This window comes from Temnothorax americanus, unplaced genomic scaffold (assembly GCF_048541705.1).
Source record: "Temnothorax americanus isolate GAGA-0224 unplaced genomic scaffold, ASM4854170v1 Scaffold17, whole genome shotgun sequence".
Classification (NCBI taxonomy): domain Eukaryota; kingdom Metazoa; phylum Arthropoda; class Insecta; order Hymenoptera; family Formicidae; genus Temnothorax; species Temnothorax americanus.
The window spans coordinates 1,612,451-1,639,041 of record NW_027509307.1 but is presented as its reverse complement, the minus strand read 5'-3'; the positions used below and the strand labels follow the sequence as shown (position 1 = coordinate 1,639,041).

At 38.4% G+C, this 26,591-nt stretch overlaps 2 protein-coding genes across 10 annotated transcripts in view; one reads left to right on the top strand and one right to left on the bottom strand.

Moving 5' to 3' along the window:
• LOC143895895 (nucleolysin TIAR) overlaps positions 1-26,591 on the bottom strand; it is a 529,366-nt gene that overhangs the window by 376,297 nt on the left and 126,478 nt on the right. For 2 of the 7 annotated variants that reach the window (XM_077403352.1, XM_077403357.1), the window contains exon 2: positions 26,246-26,555. The exons of the other annotated variants lie outside the window; for them this stretch is intronic. In XM_077403352.1, the coding sequence (XP_077259478.1) occupies positions 26,246-26,497 (252 nt within the window). In that variant the 5' untranslated portion in view covers positions 26,498-26,555. The remainder of the gene's footprint in view (positions 1-26,245; positions 26,556-26,591) is intronic. 7 annotated transcript variants of the gene reach the window in all.
• LOC143895897 (uncharacterized) overlaps positions 1-26,591 on the top strand; it is a 250,285-nt gene that overhangs the window by 140,455 nt on the left and 83,239 nt on the right. The window contains exons 3-4 of one of the 3 annotated variants that reach the window (XM_077403363.1): positions 3,836-4,001; positions 22,694-25,312. The exons of the other annotated variants lie outside the window; for them this stretch is intronic. Of the exons in view, the coding sequence (XP_077259489.1) occupies positions 3,836-4,001; positions 22,694-22,703 (176 nt within the window). The 3' untranslated portion in view covers positions 22,704-25,312. Of the gene's footprint in view, positions 1-3,835; positions 4,002-22,693; positions 25,313-26,591 lie in introns of those variants that run through there. 3 annotated transcript variants of the gene reach the window in all.

Genomic DNA, 26,591 nt, shown 5'->3' with positions numbered 1-26,591 from the left:
AGCTCCTTATTTATTCATCGCACGAAATCTTTTTTTATAAGGAAATGTCCTAAGAATAAATAGAAATGCATTTATAAACTAATTCTACATATAAACTTTCCGATTCGTGGTGAAATAGAAAATAGAAGTCGTAATATTGACTACGCTTCCACTAATTGCATATCGATTATCATAAAATAAATAAAATTCCATAACTGAGCTAATTAATGTTCATAATAATGTCAACGTCAAATATTATTCTCTTTATATAAAATAAGTAATATAATTGTTTTGTGGTGTTTTTTGAAGAAAAAGCATTTTCTTCAAACCAAAAAGCATTTTTCCAAACCAAAAAGATTCCGAGAAAATGATTCCGCGTGAGATTATTGCAAGAGAGAGAGAGAGAGAGAGAGAGAGAGAGAGAGAGAGAGAGAGAGAGAAAAATAAGATAGAGCTAACTCAGACACACAATACTTTGTGGTGGTAGCGTTAGCGAAGGGTGGTTCGGCACACATGTCTAAAAGAAATAGTAGATATACAGTATATGGGATAGATATAATGTTATGGTACGTTGACCACCGCACGGCCCATGTACTTCCTAGCGCGCCAGTACTGCCACGCTACGTTGGATTTACTCCTCTCCCTTGCCCGCCTTTCGTCCACCCTCGTTTTTACTTCTACCAGCATACGACTGCGTATACCATCCCTTTTTGCATTCTTTATTTCCTCCGTTACCGTGCAAATTGTACTCTAACAAAAATATATGCTTTAATCAGCTTATTTCCGTTTCGATGGAAAATATGGCACCCCGACGGTGCCTTCGTAACTGGAACGCTTTTTGCGACACGGTAATTGTGATTGCCGACACGCGTTGAATAGAGTTTTAGTGTAAAAATCGTGTTTTTTTTTAGAACAAGTTACTATTGTCATTCGATTATAACTAACGATGCGTCGCGCTTGCCTGCGCGATAAACCGTAAACAGAAGTAATGCTCGCGCTTTTAATGCAGAACTTTCAAGATTAAACGTGCAACATTTTTTTTTAATCGTCATATTTCCAGAACAAACTTATGTAATAATTTTTTTCAGAAATGTTAAAAAAAGACAGTGCAAACTTAATATTTCTGTTGATCAAGATAGGTTTAGTGTCGCAGCTTGTTCCATCTCGCTTGAGACCGTTGCTTCGGTAGAGGCTTACATAGTATCGGTTCGCTCAACCCTCGGCATATACGTCGCTTTAATTTGCATTCCTACGACCTTCGTAAAATAAAGGTTATCCCGGGCGCGAAGCACGTTTCGAAACTGAATCCGCTTTCCCCGGGAACCCCCGTCCCCGACCCTTTTCCAACTTCTATACTCACACTACACCAACAACATATCGCGCTTTCATGCTGCGAAAGGCGAACTGTTATTGCAAATAGGCGAAATCGTCCTGGCGATCCCTTGCTATGGAGATATCATGCGGTTTGCAATATCGAGGTGAAACGACACGGAGGATAATTTTCCCATAGGAATCCAGTAAGAACACTATCACGACGTTTGAATCCGGAAAGCCATCGAGCCGTTCTCGGGACGACCGTTTATGGTTGATATCACGTGCGAGGATGTTGAGAATCCGTCTGATCTTAGCCTTATACACGGTGTTGCGCTGCACTGTAAATATTGGATTCTTAAAAAGATGTTTAATATATCCCATGCGATGATACAAACGTGAAAATAAAGACGAAAAGCGCATTACATTGCTCGACAGACACAAAAGAATTCATCGGAATTTCAGGAACATTCGTGTTTTTTTTTTTATATTTTCATATACGCAAAATATACACATGATTCATATCACATATAATGTTTTCAAACAATTAATTAAAATTTGAAACTGTATATTGTTATATACATGTTATCCAGAATACTGTTAAATTTTGCAAAAATATCTTGCAGCGCGAGTTTTGTAAAAATAAACTTTGTTCTGGGGAGAGTCAAATTTGCGCGTGCGATATACCGAAAAGCTCGTCCCCGCGGAAAGCTTGCCGATAACGACCGTTCGTCCAGCAGATAGCACCGAAACATTTCCCAACAATCGCTCCGGCAAATTCCTAATTCCCATACATCACATCCGCGGGTATTGAAAATTCAATCAAATCCAAAAACGCGCTGCGCGAGACGATTGGCCAGCCTAGCGCGTATTTTTGACGCGTTGCAGTAAAGCCGACGTCCTGGCGAGCCGTGTGTGCCGCGATTTGACCGATTTACCGGGCGACATTAAGCGTGTGTGCACGCACATGCATGCGCGCTTGTCGGTGCCGTGTCGACACGACGACAATGACGATGATACGGTGCCGTTGGTGGTGGAAGGCAACATGCCAAACTGTCAGACAGCTAGTAGCATACAACTCGGCTACACGTGTTCGCAGACCCTTCTGTAACCATTGGTATGCCAATACGATGCAACGGCGCGTCCTGCGCCCCCCCTCGACCCCTTTCTCGTAGAAACGCCTTACGGTTAGGCTATCAGATAACCCTTTAACGTCATTGTGACCTAGTATGCTGCGTTTGCACGCACGCAGTCTTCCGGCCACCCACCGCCCAGTCTTAATCGCTTTGAGTCTTGTGCCTTCGTCCTTCTCGGTGGGTGGTCGGTACTGTAAGGTACCAACGTGTTACCGCGGATGTTTTCGTTTATCAATGCATGCCATGTTCACTGGTGAAACACAAGCGCTCATAAAGATTTTGTTGTGTTAATTTGCACAAATTTTATGTAGTTCTAACAAATTAATTTAATTTTGACATTCAGTGTTACTTATTTTTGTTAATAATGTATAACTTATTCGACTCCAACTCAGAATTGACTAACAAGTTTAAAAAATTTACAGAAACTAAGTATTTAATTCATTTTTATGTCTTATACTTTTCGACGATTATTTTTCTTATTTTTGTTGAAAAATAAGAAACCAAAAATATTAACTTATTAGAGAGAAAACAGTATTTATATACTTTACAATTTTGACTTTTTATTTATCAGAATACGTTTAATATATTTAAAAATCTTTTATTTTAATTTCTGTAAATAAACTAGAAAACTAACTATATGCTTGTTTAAAACGTATTATTATTTTGTGTCTCGAACACGAATATCTAAAGCAAAGAACTACGAATAGGTCGGCGAATGATTGCTCGACTCTAGAGAAGTTTCAGAGTTGAAACTGTGTGAAGCTGAGAAAGCTTCTAAAGTCAGCAGGAAGCTTTGATAGAGTCGGCAATGGTCAAATAGTCGACCACTGCCCTTACGTAAGAAGGATGAAGGTTTAAAAGAAAATTTGAAAAGCGCGCATTCCTTTAAAACTTTTCGCAATCCACTAACTATGGGGCTAAGGAAAAAATAAACTTCACGGATTTTACGTCAAAGCACAAAGTTTATTAGCAAAAAAGGTATTTCAAGTTGAAGATATACTGAAAGTAAATAGTTGTAGAGAAGAAACATCTGTGTCCACGACTGAAAGTAGTACATCTTTGAGAGATGTTAAAAAGAAGAAAGAAAAATCGAAAAGACATACTTTTTGTAATTAAAAAAACAAATATTTTTTTAGAAAAAATAAATTATGCTTTGCATATTTTTTTACGCTGTTTTATTTAATTTAAAAACTTACAAAATTTTTAATCATATATTTCATTTTCATGTAATATAACATCATTTGTATCATATTCAACTTTTTTTCAACATAATATTTCCAGTTTAGTCAAGAACATACTTTTTAAAGCTATTTTTTATTTAATTTTTTATTATTGCTTTGATATTTTTTTTGTTGATTAGAAATGCAAAATAATATTATAAATGGAATATGCTTGCTTTATTCTTTTAGAAATTTCGTTGCGAATTCAACGTATAGTCAAGAAATCAGCTGAAACCGCGGAGAAACATGAAGGGATCGGGCGCTTTGATAGAGTCAGCAACGACCGAGCGTTTGACCACCCATCTCGGTGGTCGAGAGGGAAACGGTTCGAAAGGTGGCGGAATGGCAGGAGCAGGTTAGTACCGGCAGGGGTGGGCATAGTTATTGCTATGCATATAGTATCCCGAACAATAAAACGGAATAGCTACAGTGCAAGTGTGCAGGAGGGGTAAAGGGGAGGAATGGGATTTTAGAGCCCGTTTTAATCGGGCTACGGGCGAACGACGTGGCGCGGGAAACGAATCGTACTGCGAAAGCAACTCCCGCGTACCCCATGCTTCTCGCGATCTGCCCCTGATTCCCTCGCAGCTTCCCGTTTTCGCCTTCTCTCTCCACCTCTTCCTCGCGAATTTCTCAGCCCTTCCACACTCTTCACGGCTCGATCCCGTGTTCTCGCCACTCCTTTATACAGATAAAACCAACACACACGCGCGCATTCACCCACGTGCAACGTATACATCCGCGTACACCTGACGATGTCGCACTCGTTTTGCTTGCGCTTCGTCCAATGCGGAAGGTTAAGGTAAAGCGGTGGAGGGATAAAGAAACGCACGGGCGAAGTTAAAGGGAGCCAAACGGATACAGGGTTAGCGCCGGATTGTATCTACTCAAGCACGAAACGGTTTACATTTACTAAAAGTTTCCAATTGCATGGAGCATGCCGGATATCCACTCTACTTTCCTCCTTCAGAGACGTCATTTTACTGCTGGGCGATAGTCGGGAGATGCAAGCAGGGACGGTAGCTTCTATCTCTTTCGCGTACTCGCTATACCTTCCTCCCTCGCAACGATTTCAAAGTCGTAGCGGAGAATCGTTTTGCAAATCCTTGGAGGAGGCGCATCGAGCCGCTTTCGTACAGCAGTATACTTCGATCTCACTTTGTATTACTCCTGCCCGACTTCGTCTCTTTCTGTCTCTCGTTATCTATAATGGGTTTTCGTTGTTCTTCAGCAAAGTACGAAAATTTTGTTGGCTGTCTAAACTCGTAGCCACGCTGTTGTATAATTGAACACACTTAAAGCGCTCCGTGAAATCCTCTTGGTGTGAGTCTTTGCTTCAAAGGTGATAACATCACCAACGCCCGTAAACATGATAATTACCAGCTCTCCATAACTAGATACTCGCTTAATAAGATAAGCTCATGGAGGCAATCAATTAATATAATTATTGTACTTCGTATATGTGCAATGCATGAATTGATATATGTAACATATACGCTTATTAGTATGACGAAAAGAATGCATTCAAGAAAATGGAAAGAAAACTGCATGTTAAAATTGGAGGGCCAAATCATGATAGAAAAATAAGCATCGATAAAATCCAAGAGGATATTGCAGCTGGATCGAGGGTTGCTAGAATAAAACTAGCAGAAGAGGCGACAAGGGGATGAAATTTTCGGTGAAGAGGGTGAGAAAGATAAAGAGAGGAGTAGGAGTGAGAGGGTGAGAAAGAGAGAGAGAGAGAGAGAGAGAGAGAGAGAGAGAGAGAGAGAGAGAGAGAGCGCGCGGCGAACTGGTTACAAAGTTGCGAATTAAAAACACAAAGAAAGACGAGTCGGACGGGAAGGCGGGTGGGTGTCGGTCGAGGAAGGGTAGATTTGAGACAAAGGGCGCCGCGGAAACAATGGCTTGTAATCTCGAGCCCTTAGAATAGCCCTGTCCTGCGCTGCTCTGTTCACCACGGGCATGCCTTTCGCCCTCCCAACCGCCCTGAATCGAAACCACGGTCCACGATTTTCGGCTCCCTGCCCTTCGCCCGTTCCAACGAGCAGCTTGTCAGATCTGGCCGGGCACAATGAGCGGGTTAAACGAATCAATTTTTGTGCGATTCTACGCGGAAATTCCATTTCCGTGAGCGACATCCGACTCAGGAGGTTGCAGGAAGATAAAAGACGTGGAGCGTTCCGGCGATGAGGTGGCGATGGGCGGCCGGAGTCGTAAAAAGGTAAAGAGATTTCGTGGCCGCGATCGTATTTCCGGGAAGGGACGTTGTGAAGAAGTATTTCGAAAGGTGGCAGGAAAATAAGAAGCTTACACGGTATTAGCACCGGCACTTTCTACCTGCCGGCGAGAAAAAGAACGTCTCGAGAGATTGAGTTCGGAAACCGTCGGCGTCGTATTAATACAATACAACTTTTATTGGTAAGTATATACTCTATTTGCGAAAAGTGATTTATTATCCAAACGACAACTACGATCATAACCTAATGAAACATTAATATAGCAAGTGTTTTTGCACGTGTCAATTTATTTTACAATATCTTGGTTATAGTTAATCGCGAAGTAAAATGATACCTTATACTGTAGTGTAACGTTGAAGAAGTTTGCAAGGAAAACGCCAAGATTTGCGACGTTTAGAATTGATTATGATAATTGTAATAAATAGTTACGATTCGAAATTATTAAGCCAAGTAATGCAAATTAAGTTTGGGAAAATATTAATAAATTTATGAAATATACGAGACGAGTTCAATAGCTACAGAAACGGTAATCAAAGAAGAAGAATATTGTCAAACTTTCGCTGCGCCGCGTTATCGTGTTACTTAGCTTCTCAGTCCCCGTTGCTGCCTTACTACTCATTGCCCCACACCACCGCTCTTTCCCCGTTTTACATCTTCTTCGCAGTCCATCCACAAAGAAGAACTTCCGTGGATTACCATCTCGTCGCGGTTCTTGTTAATATTTATTAGATGCCTAGCGTTGGAAGGCGGCGCGGATCGAGAGGATTGCATCGTGTAAGGGGGCTACGTGAAACTTCCGTGCTTCAACTCTGCATCCTTTCAATGAAAGTGATTACGAACAAAAATAAAAAACTGCCGCCGGAGGAGGAACAGTGTCTTGGATTTTGATCCGAGAAGAATACAGCGCTATTGGAATATTTAATGACTCTGCCTCTATATAGGATTATAATAGTCGTCAAAAACACCGACCATTTCATTCTTAATTTATGTGATAAAATTACTCAGCGGTGTGATTGAATAAATGCCACATTTTACTGAACGTTCACGAAATTAGTCTCCTAGCGTCTATTATTTAAATGTGATTTAGGAGGTGCGCAGGGCATAATGTAATACGTCTGCAGCAGATCACATATATTTTATGTCAAGCGAGTATCTCATAATCTACTTAATTCCGGACGCTAATTAATTTCCATCTTAATTTGACCAATTTTTCTCTGAGCGCGCGCGAGATCAAAATGTTAGAAGATGCCGCTCTCGCGTTCCCATCATTAATGCAAATAACGTTGTGAAACGTATCCGTTTTGCGGCCGTTCGTATATATACTTCACGGTGGCGATGTACCGCAATACCATTCTCAGATAGCGCAGCAGGGGAGTCCACGTTGGTCGGCGAGCTGGTTTGCATTTCACAGCAGATATACGGTTATCTTGTACACGTCCGTGACAAAGCCCGTACGTTCTGGTTAAGCGCTATCTAACCCCGCACCCTCGAACGTTCCCCCAATCTGTGTCCGTATTAATTACGGTACTCATTAAGATATCCGGTAATTCGCGGCGAGGCTGCACCGCCGGTGCTTGTCGCCCGGTTGCGGCCGCAGCAGCGCACGAGCATCGCAATCGGGCGCGTCGCGGCGCCGGTACGGCGTATTGCCGCGCCAGCACACGTAGAAACGGTCCCGGTATTAATTTAGCAAGAGCGTAATTTTCGTTAATTAATTGATAGATTGTCAACCGAGATAGGCAGGCACAACCGCATTCGGTGTGCACGCCGGCGTAGCCCCGCGAAGCGACTACGGCTGCATGGGTCTAGCGGAGAATGGAATGGAAAAGCTGATGGAGAATGGGGCTGGTTCGGTGTACGTGGCGAATTACTGTGTGCGATCATCTACGGATTAATTAAATTCGATGTAAACGCGCGCGCGGCGCCGTTTCACGTTGGTTTGGCGTAGCAGGAAAATTTGCAGTAAACGGTGATTCGTACGCGGAAATCAATCGCGGGGAACTTCCTGTGATTACCAATGTTTATCATCATTATGTAGGTAAAATGTTAATATATTCATGACAAGAGTACCCTTGTTTTAACAAGAGATATCAAAATTTGTAACATGATTAAAGAAGAGATAGTGAACAATTGGCTTTATTTATTTTTGTTATTCTATTTCAGCTTTAGCGATAAAATCTGAACTTTTTGAACTCACAAAATGCAAGAAGAAAAAATATTAAATAATTTAATAATATGTGTAATTCTACATGAAACTTTTATCAAAAAATGTTATCCCCAGCTGTGTGAGCCAAAAGTTCAGTGAACTGTATTCGAACACAGCACTGCTATGAATTCGGAGCAGAAACCGTTCTAATAATTTTGACATGATTATTATGACACGGCCAACAGCTATAACTGATCAATTTAATTACTTTATTGTTTTTACTTGTTAATTAATGTTATCAGATATACCACTCGAGAAACATTAACATGTGAACTCTAGTCGAATATTATTTATTAAAACAAATATCATAATTATATCATGAAAAATGTGCCAATATACGATCAGGCTAGATCTTTTGCGTCTAATAATATTTTTTTAAATACTAGGCGCGGTATATTATTAAATTGATTATCAATTATATGATAGTACTATTCTAACTTTAGAACTGTGTTTTAAGATTGACAGTATTCGGTGTGTAGTTTACTAAGCAGAAAATTGTACATAAATTAACGCAAAAAATATTATTAGGCACAAAAGAACCAATCCGACCGTATGTTGGCACATTTTCTATTTATTTGATTATTATCATAACGATCATGTTTCACTTATTATTATATAAATTATCATAAGATAAAATTATGTAAACGCATGATTCATTAATTCATATAACGTGTATGAATCAAGATAATAATATCGTAAAAAGCACTGATCAGTAACTCTTCATAATTCATATGCCACTATAAGCTTAAGATAAAATTAATTTCTTAGAATAATTTAAAGGCTTAAAAATAGCGTCTTGTAAATTTACTCGACGCTTTATTTAAAGTTTCGTAGTGCGCCAATTTTCTTCTATGCTATGCTGCCAGTGCGCCTGATCGATGATGCAGGAACGACATTAATAAGTACCCACGGCATACTGTGTACATGACGCATAATAATCTCAATGAATACTGTCGGATCACATGCGAGTCACAAAAGCGGCCTAAATTTAGTATGCGATGACATGTTGCGAGTTTTATGAGGCTAGATTGTTGGTAGACCAAAGCCTTACACAATGCATTTAACCGGCTTTCGATTATGCATTAAGTTATTTGCATCTGTATCAAAGCCGCAAGATTCGCGATCGGAATTTAATCACGTGAAATCATTTACACACGCATGTCTATGCATGCGGCAGGGGTATATATGTGTGCACACGTGCGGTTTTCACGATGACGGTTATATGGGCGCACAAATCACAAGCGTGTTCCGATCGTTAGCGGAAAGTAATTGATTACTTTTGGCCGGTACATTTTGGTAACAAAATCGGCTCTCTCATTCGCGATGTGAAAAATGACTGAGTTAAAAAAGTTGGACGACTAGCTCGCGGGCGTTGGAAGAGAAGGCAAACTCGTCTTTACGGCATTCTCACAAACTGAGAGCCATGACGCATTATATTATACCATCAGTATCTCTATTTGTCGGCTCTAGGATATCTAGAGATCATTTCGCTCGTGTATTTGCCACGCTGTCAGCATTTGCTCTTTTCTCTCAACGTATTACTTATTTAATTAACTATAACCTTAATGAAACATTTGGACTTTCTATTTTTTAATAATTTCTCTGCTTTAAATCAGTTGCATATCTGTGCAGAAAATAAAAACTCTATTGCATTTATATCCACGATAAGATATTGTTATTTTTTATATATCTGATAAACACAAGCTTTCTTTCTTCTAAATTAGTTGGTAATACAATTCCTTTATTTACTTTTTCATCTTATTTTTATTTTGCTTTTAATTCTAATTTGGTGTCATTTCTCTTTACTTTCTCCTTTCTGTCTATTTCGCAGGTACTCCAGCATTTTCATTACTTCCGCCTTTCTTCTCTGCGGATTTCTCTTCCGTAACCACACATGAACCCTTTCCCAGCATCCTTTACACCTCCCGGGTGTACGGCGGACGCTTAAATTCATAAGAGCCGTGAAATGCGGTGCGAATTTGCGATGTGCTAAAGTTAATTCTTGTCGGTTTTAAAGAGGATTACACGAGTTGACCGCACTTGGGCCATCTTCGGGATAACACGTCCCTCTTCCCCTCTGTATACATATATTATGTGTAAAAAAAACCTGTCTGTATTTAAATTTATGAAACGTATTCGCAAGCAGTATATGTTAGCGACATATATTGAATCAATATATAAAATAAAAATAATATTAAATTATAAATTCAATTATTTTTCTGCAATTAAGTTTTATCAATAGGTACATTTAGTTATAAGTTACTATTTTGTGGCCAATTTTTCTAATTGATAAAAGTTTGCGATAAAACTCTGTACTGTTATCCTAAAAAACTTTATTTTATTATATGTGTGTGTATCAACATTTTATTAATTTAAAATGCTAAAATGTGTGTGTTTTAAAACATAATATTGAACCCAATTTAATAATAAAAATTAAAAAGAGAAATCAATACTATTGTTTAACTTAGGTATCGTTTATTCGACCCAACTGACCAACTTTATTTGGGAAAAAAAAAACGCTACGTTTTGACCGTGGTTTTGGTCCTTTTCAAGCGTCTACGAAACGTAGCGTTTTTTTTTTTTTCAAATAAAGTTGGCCAGTTGGGTCGAATAAACGATACCTAAGCTGAATTTTTTCATTTACTTTTCATTTAAATTCTCAAATTTGCTGCTATTGTTTAACCTTTGATCTTGTATACATTTCTGCACGATACACAAATTCGTGGACACTCTCTGCTCTGGATTATAAATTAGTTCCATCAAATATTATCATCTCTCAAAAGCGGTTAAATTTTACAGTAATATTCTTGCAACATAACTCCTACCATAACCGTAAACCACGCAGAATTTCAAATTCTAGTTGATTATTAGTATAGATGCGACACCTCTCCACTCGTCCTGGATTTCCCGGTTTTACTTTAGCTCCACCCCTTCCCGTCACCCCTGGCCGCATCGTTCGCTGATGTATGATTTAATGCTGGTTTCGAGAGTAGACCGAGCGGAGCGCAAAGCGGGTAGACTGGCAGTGGTGTAGAGAGGTGGTGGGCCTTAGGGTGGCTAGGAGATGGTATATAAGGGTTTGTACGGTGTAGTGTTGCAGTGAGCTCATTAATTTACTAGCAAGCGCCAAAGGGTGGCTTAACAAGGCGCTACATCCTATTTTATTAGGTAAAATTGAAGACACGCTCCAGGAGACCTTTCTGTTACGCAGTAGGGTTGCGAACATATTTTCGCGAACCAAAAAATGTTTTGTAAATAGCGATAATCGAGGCGACTTTTTTTAAATACTTCGACGTACGTCATAATGCGATAAAAGTTCTTGAACAATCATAATAAAAAAAAATTTAAAGTTAGCACAAAGTATATGTAAATTGCTAGCTTCAACTTGAGAGCAAAGAGCACGCAGTTAAACATAATTCTATTACGTATGCCGATGTGTGTGTGCTATCGCTCGATTCTTGGCGTAGTTAATTAACTTGGCTGATATTCCATGGAAGGAAATACTCGTAACACGCTTTACTGCCGGAAGATAAATACGTATAGGGTTAATGTATGTCCTCGGCTTCCTTCCGTGAGGAAGATCGTCTCTCGGTTGCTGAGCGAAATAACAAGATTCCTGTATTTATCCTCGGCTTAAGAGGACTCGAGCCTTCGTCACATTCCCGTGTCTATGGCAATTTCTCAAGAGACTTTCCTATCTTACCTGACATCCTCTATCCGCGTGTACTATTTGTCACACTGAAACAGCCAGGTGTTTCCTATCCGTTATAAAATTTATTATGATTTTTTAAATTTACTTGTGTATAAATAAAGATGTAAGCATAATATTTGCGTTCGTAATGATTTTAATTATTGAATATAGATAAACGGTTTGTCTAGTTAATAACAATAGAGTAAAAAGATTTTTATTCCTTTTTATATATAAATTCTTTTTAAAATACAATTGTAAGATTTTCTATTTCAATTTGATGTCTTGGTTATTCTTTGACAGTTGATTCCTTTGTTAAAACGTGTTAACCGAAGTAATCACTAGGGATATGTGTACCGAAAAATTTAAAACGTTACATCAAAGCACGCTTTGTGTGTTTTCGGGCAATTAAACATTTCTATTTTCAATTTCTCGTTGGCGCCGAGTGCCCGGGTTCGGCTGGTGGTTAGCCTGTGGCTGACGATCGTTGATTCGTTTATCGCTTATCTCCCTTTCTCTCGCTCTCTCACTCCTCTTTCTTGCCTCTTTGTTGCTTCAATTTTTTTCGTGGTTTTCCATTTCGTGCAACCTCCCTTCATCCCCGTTCCATCGACAACCCTACCATCAGAATCACCCTCGAGAATCGAACGGATACCAAGCAATTATTTAACGCTGCGTACTGTGGCTTTGGTTTGTCTCGTTGAAATACGACAGAATCCCGCCTATCGAAACGCCTCTTGTACGAGGTGACAGTTTCATCGATTATCCTATTATCATCGAACACTGAAAGCCAACTGTATATTGATGAAATAAATTTGAACCTGACTAATCTGATTATTGCAGAATCTCCATGATTAATGTATTCGAAAAACTATAATTTCAAATTGTCCAGATAAATTTTATTGCTCATTATTTATTACTTAATATTAGCTTTCAAGTTCTCTACCGAAATAATTAAAATAATCTATACTAATATATAAAATCCTTACGGTTGGTGTATGTTTGAACGTTAATAACTTAAAAACTATTGGACCGAGTTTTTACCACAAGTATATGAAATAGGGGTAGAATTTTCCGGGGAGTGCTATAGGGTGTGCAGTGTTATCGATTTTCTGGAAACCGATTATTTTAATTCTTTATTCTTTAAATATTAAAAAAAATTAAAGAAATCGGTTTCCAGAAAATAGATAACAAAAAACTATACACCCTATAGCATTCCCCGGAAAATTCTATCCCTATTTTATATGGTTTTAATACAAATTCGGTCCAAACGTTTTTAACAACATATTTTTTGATAAATTATTCTTTTACTTTAATGTGTAAATTTGTGATCGATGGGTTGGTAAGCATTTTAGGAATTAATAATGCATTAAAATTTAACGAGATAACGCTTATCATGAAACTGTGTACATGTATATACGAAATATGTGCGATAGGTTTCGAATGGCTAGTTTCTAGTACAATGCGCATGATATTGCGTTAGGACCACTTGGGAGCAAGCAGGTGCTCTAGCTTTTCTCTCGTGGGAGGTATCACATTCTCACAAACCAGAAAATACGTCTCGTAGACAAACGTTAGCTGCGACACAGAAAACTCATAAACGGTTGAATTGTCGTCGGAAATACGATCGTTTTGAAAGCCTAAGCGCATTGAGCGTTTGAATCATCTTTGCACATTATTTTTATTTATCTCTCTCTCTCTCTCTCTCTCTCTCTCTCTCTCTCTCTCTCTCTCTCCCTCCTCCCTCTCTTCCTCTCTCTCTCTCTCTTTCCATACATACAGCATTTATAATTGACAACTACAAATTAAAATAAAAGAAGTAGAGTTAATGACAAAAAATTCTAACTCATCAAGCTAGATATCTAAAAAAATCAATACGCCAAAATTTTTAGAATTTAAAAGTGATTACGTGCGCATGTTAATCTACGTATTTGAGAAAATGGTGTACATTAATAAAATATAGTTCTAAAATTGAAAACGCGCTGCAGATTTTTTATTATATAATCGTTATATAATGAAAATATAATATAACATTACTTGATAATCAAATAAAGTGGTGATATTGATCCAGAATCAAAATCACAATCTCGACACGTGTTCGCGCGCACGTGAGTGTATATATGTATGTAATAAAATATCACTGAGATCGTTTCAACAGGCACGAAGTATAATACAAACCTTCTATCATGCACCGAGTTATATGTAAGTATGCAAATACAATGCGAGCGAATATTTTATACGCGGCGAGCACTTGGCGGAAAGAGCGGTCACGCCAAAAGAAAACTCGAACGAAGCAAAGGCGACGGAGAAGGGTGGTAACCGGCAGGAACGGAGGTGAAAAGGGAAAAAAGGAGAGAGAGAAGAACGGGCAAAGCTTGGACGGTTCAGCCTGTCGGGCCGGCATCGCATTGCACGCAGGATTAAAAACCTCAGCAAGAAATATAGCCACTGCAAAAGCTCTCATTTGCAATCTACTCCCGTTGCCCTCGGCTTTCTACCGCGCTACTTTCCCGCGGACGAGGGCGGGTGGAACGGGATGCCGAAGAGAGAAGCAAAGGATAACACGGTGAAAACCCGCGGCTCTCCGCAGTGGCCGACGCGAGATGATTACGTTACTAAAGTACACTTGTGATCGCGCAAAGCAGCTTAAGCCTCGCAAAACTGTCTCTTTCGATTTTTGCGGAGAAGCGACTTATATCTTTTCTTGTTCCGCTGAAAAACGCGGAATGCTTCTGTGCGAGAATAGCATTGAGACAGAATGACGTACCCTATATATTATATATTTGTTAAATCAGTTTGGAGCATTACGATTATATATTTTATTTACATGTATATTTCAAACTTATAGTGTTTTCTTTTAAATAGGTTTTTTAATTATTTTATTTAACAGCGTTCTACATCATATCGTAAAAGAACGAACAGTCGATGTTTATATTCATGTAGGGATTAGATCTCGGCAAGCGATATATGTAGAAAATGCTAATTGGACCACCCGCGAATTCAGCGAAGGGCTTTACACGCACGGATACCTCTCTTCCATGATCTTTATTTTTATTTTATCCCCACTCTTATTTTCTTTTGTTCGTTCACGTCTCACCTGAGATCCAGCTGCCCGTGAAAGGGGGTTCGAGGGCAGACATCGACTCTGGACGAGGGTCTGCATGTTGTTGCAGAGGAGATCGACCGGTGGAATAGCGCGGAAAGGGCGCGGAGGTGGGGGGTTAACGACCCCGATAGTCGCGGTAGAACGTGCGTGAGCCCTCGCACGACTGATTACGAGTGAGCGACCCTTTGACGATCACGATCGGCCAACTCGACGCACGAGAAAGTAAGAGCGACGGAGAAAGAACGGAGGCGGCGGCAGAGCGCGAGAGAGCAAGTACGTGTGATCGATCGGACCGTGAGCGGCGAAGAGAGCATCGCCTTAGGGGCCTTCCGGAATGAAAGGGTTAGTTATACCGATGCGATACGCGGCTACTATCGTGTATCAGCGTCGATAAATCACCGGATGTAGGTACTCCGACGTGGACACGTTAGGAAAAGCGTCGCATTAATGTTTTTTTTTTGCTACGCGCGACCATATGGAACGGTTACTCGAAGATTTATTCGCGGAAGATGAGACGGAATGCGGATGCTCTATAGACATGAGATATTGCGGAAGAATTACGTGCGCCGTTTAAGATCGATCGATCGGTATTTTAAATTATTTATTGGAGCACCATCGACGATGGTCCATCGTAATCGCCGTTCGACACGTGACATCGCGCTGAAAGATAAACAGCGGGACATCGATCCTTTCGACATCTCGGCGCATTGTGTGTTTGGAATTAATCGCGGCAAAACATTGTCCGAAACTTTAAACATTAGGTTGAAGGATGTTAATCATTTGTTGAACATAAAGTTTATAATGGGCTTTACAATAATATATGTGGGGCTAAGGAATTCGCTGAGGCATTTAACGTAGCTGCAGAATTCAAGTACAGTATGCTGCTAATCGCCGTAGTCAACCGACTTGTGTTATGTACATACATGTATAAATCCTCTTTAGCGGCGTAGATAAATCATGGAATATATCATGCTACGAGGTTTGGAGCTATGCTGATATTAGCGTTTTTGTGTTACGCTTCTAATCGCAAGCGTTATAACACAATCTGCACATCTATGTGTGCAAATAGACTCTTCATTTATATTATAGGTATGTACATCATTTCTTTTCCACTTTTTATGAAAGATTTAATAAGTATGATTCGTAAACAGTGTCTTTTATATGACTAGATATACCATGCAACATATTAAGAATTACTAAAAGGATAAATACTATGTTAAAATCATTTTTACAAAATTCTATTAAACTTATTATATAAAAATTATTTCTAAAAAAGCATCTAAAGAAATATTCCTAAGAAAGAAAAACGTCTGCTGAAAATATACATATTTACTTAGCAAGACAAATATAGTCGTAGCTTGCGCTTTGATTTATCGATACGTTCGAGCTTCTTCCTTAATTTGATAATGGGTAAGTGGTGCACAGGAAATCGGACGGTGGTTAGTAACTAGGCGTAACAAGAGCACTGACTCGCCGGCGATGTCAGGCGGGTATATAGTGGCCTGTGGACCCTTGAATTCGTATTTATGTTTGTACCCGCCGTTTGGCAGCAGCGGCGGCGGCGGTGGCAGCGGTAGCGAGAGTCTCGCGGAATTGAAATGCAAATAGTGGGATCCCGGATGCAAATTCCGGTTGCACGGGGTAACGCCAGCCATCCTGAACGAATGAGCGGACGGACGAACGAACGAACGAATGAACGAAACACGGCCCGGCGCGGCGCGGCGCAGGCACGGATCAGTTCAGAACGGAACTAAAAGGAACGGAACTGAGTGGACCGCGGATAGAATGGGACCGAGCGAGGTAGAGGGTGAGCGATGAGTCCGGCTGAAGAAGAAAGACAAAAAATTGATTGCAATTCGGCGCCACTCTCGGCTTGCCCGAGATAAAAGTAATGCGTTTCGTGCATAACGAGTCGCTCCACCTCCGCCGCGCCGCCTCCACCACCCAACGCCCATTTCCACCCTTTGACCCTCGTATGTTGCCCACGTTCTTCCCCTTCCGACCTCTTTTAGCCGGTGCCGTTTTGTTTTCTGTCGCTTTCTCCGTCTCGTGATTTTTTTCTTTTAGTTTTATTAATTGTCATGCGAAATATGTTGTACGGCATCAATCAACTTAACAAACGATCGTGGGCAGTAGTTTAGTTATAAAATATATAGAATAGTTATATTTTAATAAATCGCGATTAAAGAAAGATCGTACATCTGATTGTGAGTTCAATCAATTTGGATCAAGTTCAATTGCTAATTAAAAAATTTCCCTGCATCCCTGCAATTTTCTAACTACATTCATTCATTATTTATTAGAATAAATTATTACAGATAAAAGACTACTACACAGACACATACGTGCGAACGCGCGTACGCGCGCACACACACACACACATACACACACAGATGGACGAAATACAAAACCTATTAAAAAGATCGACTAATGACTTTAGTCAAAACGTTTAGTAATCTTCTACTTTCCACCCTCTTTAGCTTGTACAGAGAATTGGATCGATACTTTATAATTATATTAAGTGGAGTTGTCGGAGGCGACGCCATCGTTGCATCGCTTATTTCGAAGTAGAAGTATCATTGCATCGGAATGGACGACAATCGGATGGTTAACGGGAAATAATTGAACACTCGTAGTTATCAGGCAGCCAAGCATATCCGTTATTCTCTGAATGGCTAAGGATCGGCTGTCAGTATTAGCTGGAGATATCGTTTAGATATCTAGCTACCTGGGATACATGGAACACATCAATTTTCTGTCACGTTTACCATGTTGATCGAATTACCGATCACGCACGACGTATTTCGTAGCATGGTATTGCTCGATGGACATCGGAATTTAAGCGTGCTGTTTAGCCTAATTGATAAGATCACGTGTCAGTTTTGCTTAAAATTATCTCGTCGCTTTATCCGACAGATTTATATGAAAAATCCCTACTTCGTTTTCTATTAATATCTTATAAAAAAGTAATTGAAAGTCTTAATATATATATATATATATATATATATATATATATATATATATATATGTATATAACACAATATATCACATTGTTAAATTTTGTTAAGAAATTGCTAAATTTATAAAATAAAAAAATGAACATAAATAAAAAATATATAATTTTGTTGAGCCAAACGTATGTCAATTCCAAATTACAATTTTATAAAGTTTTTATAAAAATGATATACATTTTATTGTAAAAAGTTTTTCTTATATTTTACAACTCTACTAGCATTACGCGTATGAAACTAAAAGTATATCCTGTTTCAGTTCTCAATTTTTGCAGACTCTTGATTAATATTTTAAAATAATAATTACATTAATATTTATATATATTGCATACATTTATATAAATTTATAATATATTTTATATAATATATTAATACAATATATTAATACAATTATATTTATATTAATATATTGTATAAATAATACTTTATACATCATTTTATACATTTTATTTTCTTTATTTAACCGTATTGTTCATTTTTTTTTATTAAGATCGTTATTTTATTTTTGGAAATTGAGCCTGATCAGACGTTTCTTATCAGACGCCGCACCCTTTGTATAAAACTTTTACTGATCGTTTTCATGCGATAATTGCGTCTTTTTTTTAAATCACGTCCAAACGTTGTTGTTGGAATGAATAACTGATGTTCTTTTTCAAAGGAATTAGAGTGGTCATATTGCTTCGTACACGCATATTCATACGAGTTAACAACCTAAACCCTAACTCTACTCTTAACAAAACGTAGCAACGTGTAATATTAAAATTTTAGGACTTGAGCACAGTTTATTTATTTAACATTTGTTTTTTACTAACGTTTGCTATATACCTAAGGTAATCTCGATACATTGCTTCATATGTTTAGCGACATTATGACATTATGACTATATATTCTACAGCAACAAACTATTAGACAGAACGTAATTGGTAGTAGAATAGTAGCGTAATAGTAGCGTTTATTGTTAGCCTGGAACAAATTCTTTAAGATCGATTAGAGATCGTGCAAAAAGATAGCATTACAAAAGAAGCTTTTAGAAATATAAATGGTATAAATGTAACAGTTACTAGAAGAATAAAGTACAAAGTATAGTAGAATACACAGTGCATTCTCTAATTAACAAAAGCGAAGAGATTTATATTAAGAAACAATAGAAGATTCAAGAATAAGGCCAAATTCGGCCAAAGGTAAAGAGAGTAGGGCAAAGGGCAGAGAGAGTATGCCAGCATCCATGCGGTAACGGCGCCATCGATTACGTCGAAATTAACATTTAAAAGCGGAAAATTTGCAAGTGCCAGGAAGCCCGGCACGGAGCTAACCGTGGACTGTGCGGGGGAAACCATCGTACATAATAAAGTTGCATACACGTGCGCCCTCGTTACCGAGCGCGATTCGCGAGCGGGAACGCGAGCGAGGAAGGAAAAGCCGGAGAGCCGGAGGAAAAGAGACATCGAAAAGCGCGAGGGATTGCGATGGTGGCCTCGAACGGGGGTGGATGGTGACGAGGGGAGAGGGAGGGCGGAGGTGGGCTCACGGTGGCAGAACCCTCGCTGCTAAATGTAAATGTCCGGCATTTGTTACTTCGCCTGTATGACCCGCTGCTGTTTGTTTGTATCTGCGGTACGGGACCAGGCGAGGCGCGGGCGGCGCGCGGCGGCGGTCGCGGAGACGCGAGGGGAGAATATAGAGAAAGCAGAGAAAGAGCAAGCACCACCAACGCGCGGCGTAGCGCTATTTGGTGCGGTTTTTGCCCCTACTTTCGGTGCATGTCCCTTTTTTTATTATTTTGGCCTTCTCCGTACCCCTTTCCCCTCCGCGCCGACGCGTCCGCGTAAGCCACCGTTTGGGCACACGCTCATTTGTAAAATTTTATGATGGCCCCCCCGCCGTGCCTTGTATCCATTATGTTGTATCCATTATACGGGCCGTGCGGCCGTTCCTTTTTACGAATTTCGTTTTAATTACACTGGCTCGTTCAGCCGACATAGCCTTCGGCGTGTACACGCGATCGCGCGCGGGAGAGAGCTCTAAACGACTTTACACATCGATCTGAGAATATTCCGTGTATTGAAATCACGAAAAATTGCGCGGTATACCTCGCGGGCGAGACCGGTGATTGCGATTTTCTCCGCGTCCATCGTTAAGCTCGTGCGAGATAGGGCGCGATAAACGGCGAACGGATAGGAATTCGGGACGGGAACATTAAAAATACAAAGGCTTGTAAAATTTACTCGACCGGTCAAAAGTGCGCGATTAATTATTAACGAACCTCGAATGCGATTAGTTTGACATAATTAAAATCAAAGCGGCAATGATTTAATCTAGCCTTAACGCTTTAACATTTTAAAAATAAAAGATACCAAAATTCGCTTTCTATTTAATTTATTGACAATTCTTGAAATAATTTATAACACATTTAATAAGTAATTTATAATGAAATATTATATTATAGTGCACATGATCAATCTCGCTACCTTTTTTGTATTGTTTTCTCTTGCATTAAAAAAATTGTGCTTTTTGAATTTTGACTTTAAATAATATTACATCTATAGTATAGAATTCTATTTAAAAAAAGAAAACGTACGTGAAAGAACGGATTATATATTACCACGTATGTATTATTGCAAGTTTCGCATTTCAATACATTGCAATTAGAAAACATATGTGTAAGAATTAATTATTAAATACGATAGTAATTTATTAGCTGTTACACAATTCTTTAAATGAAATGTTCTCATTAGTGTATTAAAGATATTAAATTCAATTCTTCTCGATGAATCAATAATATCGATGTCGTAATACAATTTATGATGATTGATTTCTATGCAGGAAATTTAATTGTTCATCAATTCAAAGTTTCGAAACGCGAAAGAACAACAACTTTGGACATCCATTCTCACCCTACAATACGACCGAGTTTATTTCGACAATAGAAGGCAGCTTGAGCTAATAATATTCCTCCCTCTGGGCAAATAGAGAAGAGTTTGAAATCAGAAACGCGAAGGGTTGTCTCGCGCCCCGAGACTTTCTCTTTTTTTTTTTTGCGCTGAATTACCTTTCCCCTACCCCGCGAGTTTCGCCAGTCTCTTTAGCCCGGCAAGAAGAAGAGCATTGTACAGAGAAAACTTCCACGCGCTGCGTCGAGCCGCGTCACCGACTGCCAAACTTGTGTGAGACCGCCACTCTTTTGATAGTTCAAAGTAATAGACGAGTGGCGTGTTGTAATGAAATCATCTCCAGTGCTTTGATCTTCTCCTCGTGCGGCACACCCCCTGGCCATCGCCGGCAACCTCCGCGTTGCTCTCCCTTTAAAATGCGAGACCGTCACTCCCCGCCACTCGTCGCGAATGTCCCACTCTCACCCCGGCACCCTTCATTCGCGTCCCCGCGCAGACAGGTAGTAGGCAGTACTAGGCAGGCAAGACACACGGTCCACCTCAACCCGCCGCATCTCCCTAATGAGTTTCTTCTGCACTTTCTTCTTTGCTGTAACGCATTTTTGCCATGCAAAAAGCAATTTTCTAATTATATGACAAGTGCCAACCGGTTATCCTTTGTGAGTCTTTCTATAACTCTCTTTTCATTACGTTTGCCAGCCGACTCGTAATTATCTTTTTCGCACGATGTTTCCCGCGCAACGGGTGCTAACGGTACCTAAAGCGTAAACTAAGTGTCGCGCAACGTAAAAAGAATTCGTACGCGGTGCGATATTGCACTGCAATCGCGAGATACTTTTTTTGCGCGAAAAACGGCGATAGATAGTGACGATGATAAATGTCGGAGCTGTTGCGTCGCGGAGGCAACGCGGAGGACATAAGACGATGAAGTAGCGCGAATGAGTCGCTTTTTTTCTTGGTGTGATATGAACAGAAAGAACCTTCGAGATAGCGCTCAGTACTTGTCTTTCAGTTTAACACTTCGTGAACACGCAATATTACATTGAATCATGACACTATGGGATGAGATGTAATTGTACATTTGATCACATGTGAGAAAAGAACCTGAAGATAAAACAATGTAGAAAATATGCTAATGTAGAAAAATAATACGCACAGCCTATATTTTATCTTTTCTGTGCGGCAAAACGTATGAAGGATAAAAATGCCATTAATCGAGAAACAATTCAATAGCACCAATAAAAAGTTTCGTAACCACAAAATAATGTAACTTTTTAAAAGAATTATTTCTATAACAGTTTTTTTCGTGAAAGCTTTTCATTCATTAATTATAATAAAAACAAATGATTAAATTTCAATCAATATAAAACTGCACAGATTAGTGTTGCAGTCTTTTTGAAAATGTAGTAGTAACAAAATAACAGTTTAGAATGTTTTATTGAAAACATCCGCAGATGCTCAGAAATACAATTTTTTTCCTTGTGCCGCCGAATTATTGTCCGATAATTATAACTAGTGATGTATTTTTAATAAAAGTTTGCTGCGCTATAATTTTCTAATAATTTTTGCAGCTTACTAACATAACAGAATGTATTTATACAAGAAATAATACGAATTTGATAATCGCTTTGTTGTATTAACGTTGTAATTAACATATTTTTTATTTTTATGCTATATTATCGTCAAATACATTATTTATTTAGCAACTTATAGTATTTTATAATTATTGCGATTATTATTGTTATTTTATTCGAGAACTAAATTTTAAACATTGCACATTTTGGATTTTATCTCACGAAGCTAAGAGAGAAGGACTGATTAAGATGTACTAAAGGAGATTGTTTACGCAAGCGAAGAAAAAAAGCAACAATACAGAGGAATAACGTAAAACATTATTTACTATAGTGGACAGTGACGATGATCGATACGCGGATAAGCGCGTTGACGAAGGCGCCAAGAAGCATAGGGGAGGAAAAGGAGGACGAGAAGCTTGTTCTTTGTACGAGAGAACCATGACCGTGGTAGCTATATAAGGTGTATCGAGCAACAAGGACTAACGGCCTTTAATTAATAAAGTTACGCGAACAACTCTCAAAGTCTTCCCTCCTCCCGTCCCCACCCACTAGGAGCTATTTCCTTCGCTTTAGAAATTCTGGTATTTTCCCCCACTTCCCCTCATTGCTCTTCGTACTTCGCGTCTTTCGAAAAGGCCTACCTGCGAAGTTGTAACCCTTTATTGGATGAGAAAGCGCCTTCCGCGCTTATTTTACAGGGATACTTCCCCACGAATTTTCCTTCAATAGCGATAATTATGCTTGCATGTTTTTAATAACAATGTTTTATAATATTTTTATAATATGTATTTTATAATATCCAACACAAGTACTGTTTAACAAGTTTAAATGTAACACATAGTACAAATTTATTTATATATAGACCCAACAGAGAGTATCAGTTTAGACTTATTTTTTAATGTGCTGTTTATCTTGCTTATATATTTCTTTGCGTTATGGAAATAATAAAGACAAATTACGTCGATAAAAGATAATGCTATCAAATCATAATTAAATATTGATGGTAGACACTCTTGGCAACAGGTGTTATCGCATTTCTTCTTATGTGTTATTAGAAGAATATAATAGCGTTGCGCTTGTATTTGTATCTTTTTTATATATTCGAGTAAGAATGGAACTATGCTGACTCTATGAATTATAAACAACTACTTATGTCTGGTTTTAAATTAAAGGTGGATTGACTTCTGACGGATTAATTACATTTAAATTAGTGTAATTGTAGAATTTAGAAATAGAGTATCGTCATTCATACAGTCAAAACCTATATTTAAAAATACAACAAAAAAATGATTCAATATATTCAATATGTTCTAACATTAAAAAAAATAACTTATCTATTCAAACAGCTTTAACAAATTCTGTATAAAATAAGCCCTTTAACTTTACTTGAACAAAAATCGTGTATACGTAGAAAGTTAACATTTCATCTTTTGAGCACATTCAGGTATCCTAGTTTATAAAAATGTATACGTGCAGTTCAAGAAGCGGTGTGTATACACAGAACGTGAATACACATTTTACAGTCACGCGTAGACACTTCGAATTTGTAATACATACGGATGTCGCGGCTCGCGCATATATAACACCATATACATGTATACAACGGAGTATACATTATCGTTATGTAAATTACATATAGTACATATACACATATGTAATGCGTAAACGTTGCACGTAATAGTGCACGTGTGTTGAGGACTTCGCTACGTATATTAAGTCAGCGACATTTTCACGTGCATTACATGACGTGTACTTATATGCGGCATAATGGAAATAGATGTATAGTATATTCAGCGTAATATACATAGAGAGTGACGTAAGAGTCACTTCACACATCGTTTATTGATCAAACGTTTCGCATAGCGTACGTTAAATACACGTAAACGTTTTCATTTATTTAGGGCCTGTATCAATCTTTCTATCACCGATACTAAATCTCAAAATAAGATTTTCTTTCAAACATAAAAGGTTTCTTTTTATGATATGTATTTCATTTAAGGTTGCAAATGTAATTTTACACTTTCTCCAATTGCAGTCTCACAGAATATAATACATTTTTAGTTCATATTTTAAGAAATATGCTATTATACTTACGAAATAAAAATTAATATAAGATTGAATTTTTTAATTTTTAGACAATTAATTAATATTATAAATTAATTGTCTAAAAATAATATTAATACTTTTTTAGAAGAGTAGCTATACCTACTACAGAAAAATTTTTTTTGTCCAGCGCATTATAATTGATAACTCGCGCGATATATTTTCTCCTCATTGGCCTGCCGGCGCCAAAAACGGAAAGGGTTGAAGATCTTTTCCCAAACTGTGCTACAGCTACAAGGACTACACGGAGACGAACCCCCGGAAAAGGAAGCACCACCCGTGGATTGCCAGACTTCAAGAATTAAATCGCGTTCCCGCTGCCAACACTGTAACGCCTCGCTCGTACTATGGCGCATCAGCCGCTGTACTTCTCGGGAGAATCTTCCGGCGAGTTATGGCTTGCTAAAGAAAATTGACTTGATTCTACGCCAGGATAATAAAAGCGCATGGCTGGTGAGGAAGCGCGGGTGAAAAAAATGAAGAAACAATCCCGACACCATAGGCGATACCGGTGGGGAAAAGGTCGTTCAGGGTCCGTACAACGGCCAGAAGGGAAATTCTCCTCGTTATATAGATTATAGATCGTAGCTGTCGGCCTCAATGTTAATAAATATCTATTAGCTAGTGAGCTTCGAAACTTGTATCACGATATTACGAGCGATATTAAACGCGACGTGCTGGATATTACATTATTTTGATCAAAACAGTTTGTTGCTACGCATCTACTACGATTATACTGATACCCATATGTCCCAACTTTTAAATATTAAATGTAAAAATTATAAATAGAGTTGGTATACGAAAATAAAATTGATAGGTATAATAAGTAAATAAGCTTATAATTACTCTGGATAATTACATGGATGTACCACATTTAGATTATTATATTTTATTCTCTAAATCATATATGTAACACGTAATTAAAATTTTTTTATGTATTCCATCTTTTCTTTGATAAAAAAATATTATGTCGAGAAGAATAGAGCAAATATTTCCTGCATATGCAAATTATATCAGTTTTAATATTACATGAAAGAAGATATTAAAGTTAAGAAATATATTTGCTCGTGGTAATTATTATATACAACTGGTAGTTGTTACTTAATTGTTTTATTAATGCTGTTTTATTTATAATTGACGATTATTTATATTTGATTAAGAAAATTTAATTTTTTGATATTCGAGTTATGGAATAAAACTTTAATAAACACGCGCAATAATAAATGATATTGATATTGAGCTGGCATTGATGTTGAAAGTCACGTAATATTTTTTTACTGCTATTAGTAATATTGTTGATATCATCTTACAGCAGTATTATTTGATAAATTATGGAAGTAATTTTATTTTTACTAGAGAGTATAATAATTAGTTATAATAAAACAAGATATGTTGAAGTTACTATTAAGAGACTTGAAAGCGTTTTATTGCATTAGAGAAAACTAAGGGAAAATTTCATAAAATCAAGCACGCATTTTGCTTGATTAACGTGGACCTGCTTATGTGATAATTATGTTATACATGAGAATCAGCCATTATTTCAATATCTATGTAATAACGTGCTATTATGATAGCGCTATTTTCCTAGACATATATACGTGCGTGTTTGACGTAATTAACATATATTACGAAATACCGCAATACGATTATTATTATGATATTTGCCACAATACGATAGCCATTTACAAAATGTATGTCCCCAAATGAGTCGACGTTCCCCGATACTTTCGGAACATTCCTTTTGCATATAGCCGCGCCAAGCAATCGTATAATCTTTTACCTTATTCGGTGTCGTTGCTTGTTGCTGCGGCGAACAGCTGGTGCTGTGTATAGTCGGCTGATTGGTCGTCGCCTGCACGATGCCCTGATGATTTAGATGGCTCAGCTGATTCAACTGGGTGAGCTGCTGCGGCTGCTGCACCGGATTCTGGGTGTTGGCCTGCAGCTGTTGATGATGCGACTGATGCGCAGGATGAGTCGTCTGATGATGCGTCGCAGGGAAGGTGGGTACCGTGAACGGGACGAACAGCATCGGGCTGCCGAGGATGTGCGCACCACCTCCACCCAATGCCCCCGTCTCCTCCCTACACCTTTTTCGTGCGTTTTTGGTTTTGGGTAACTTTCTT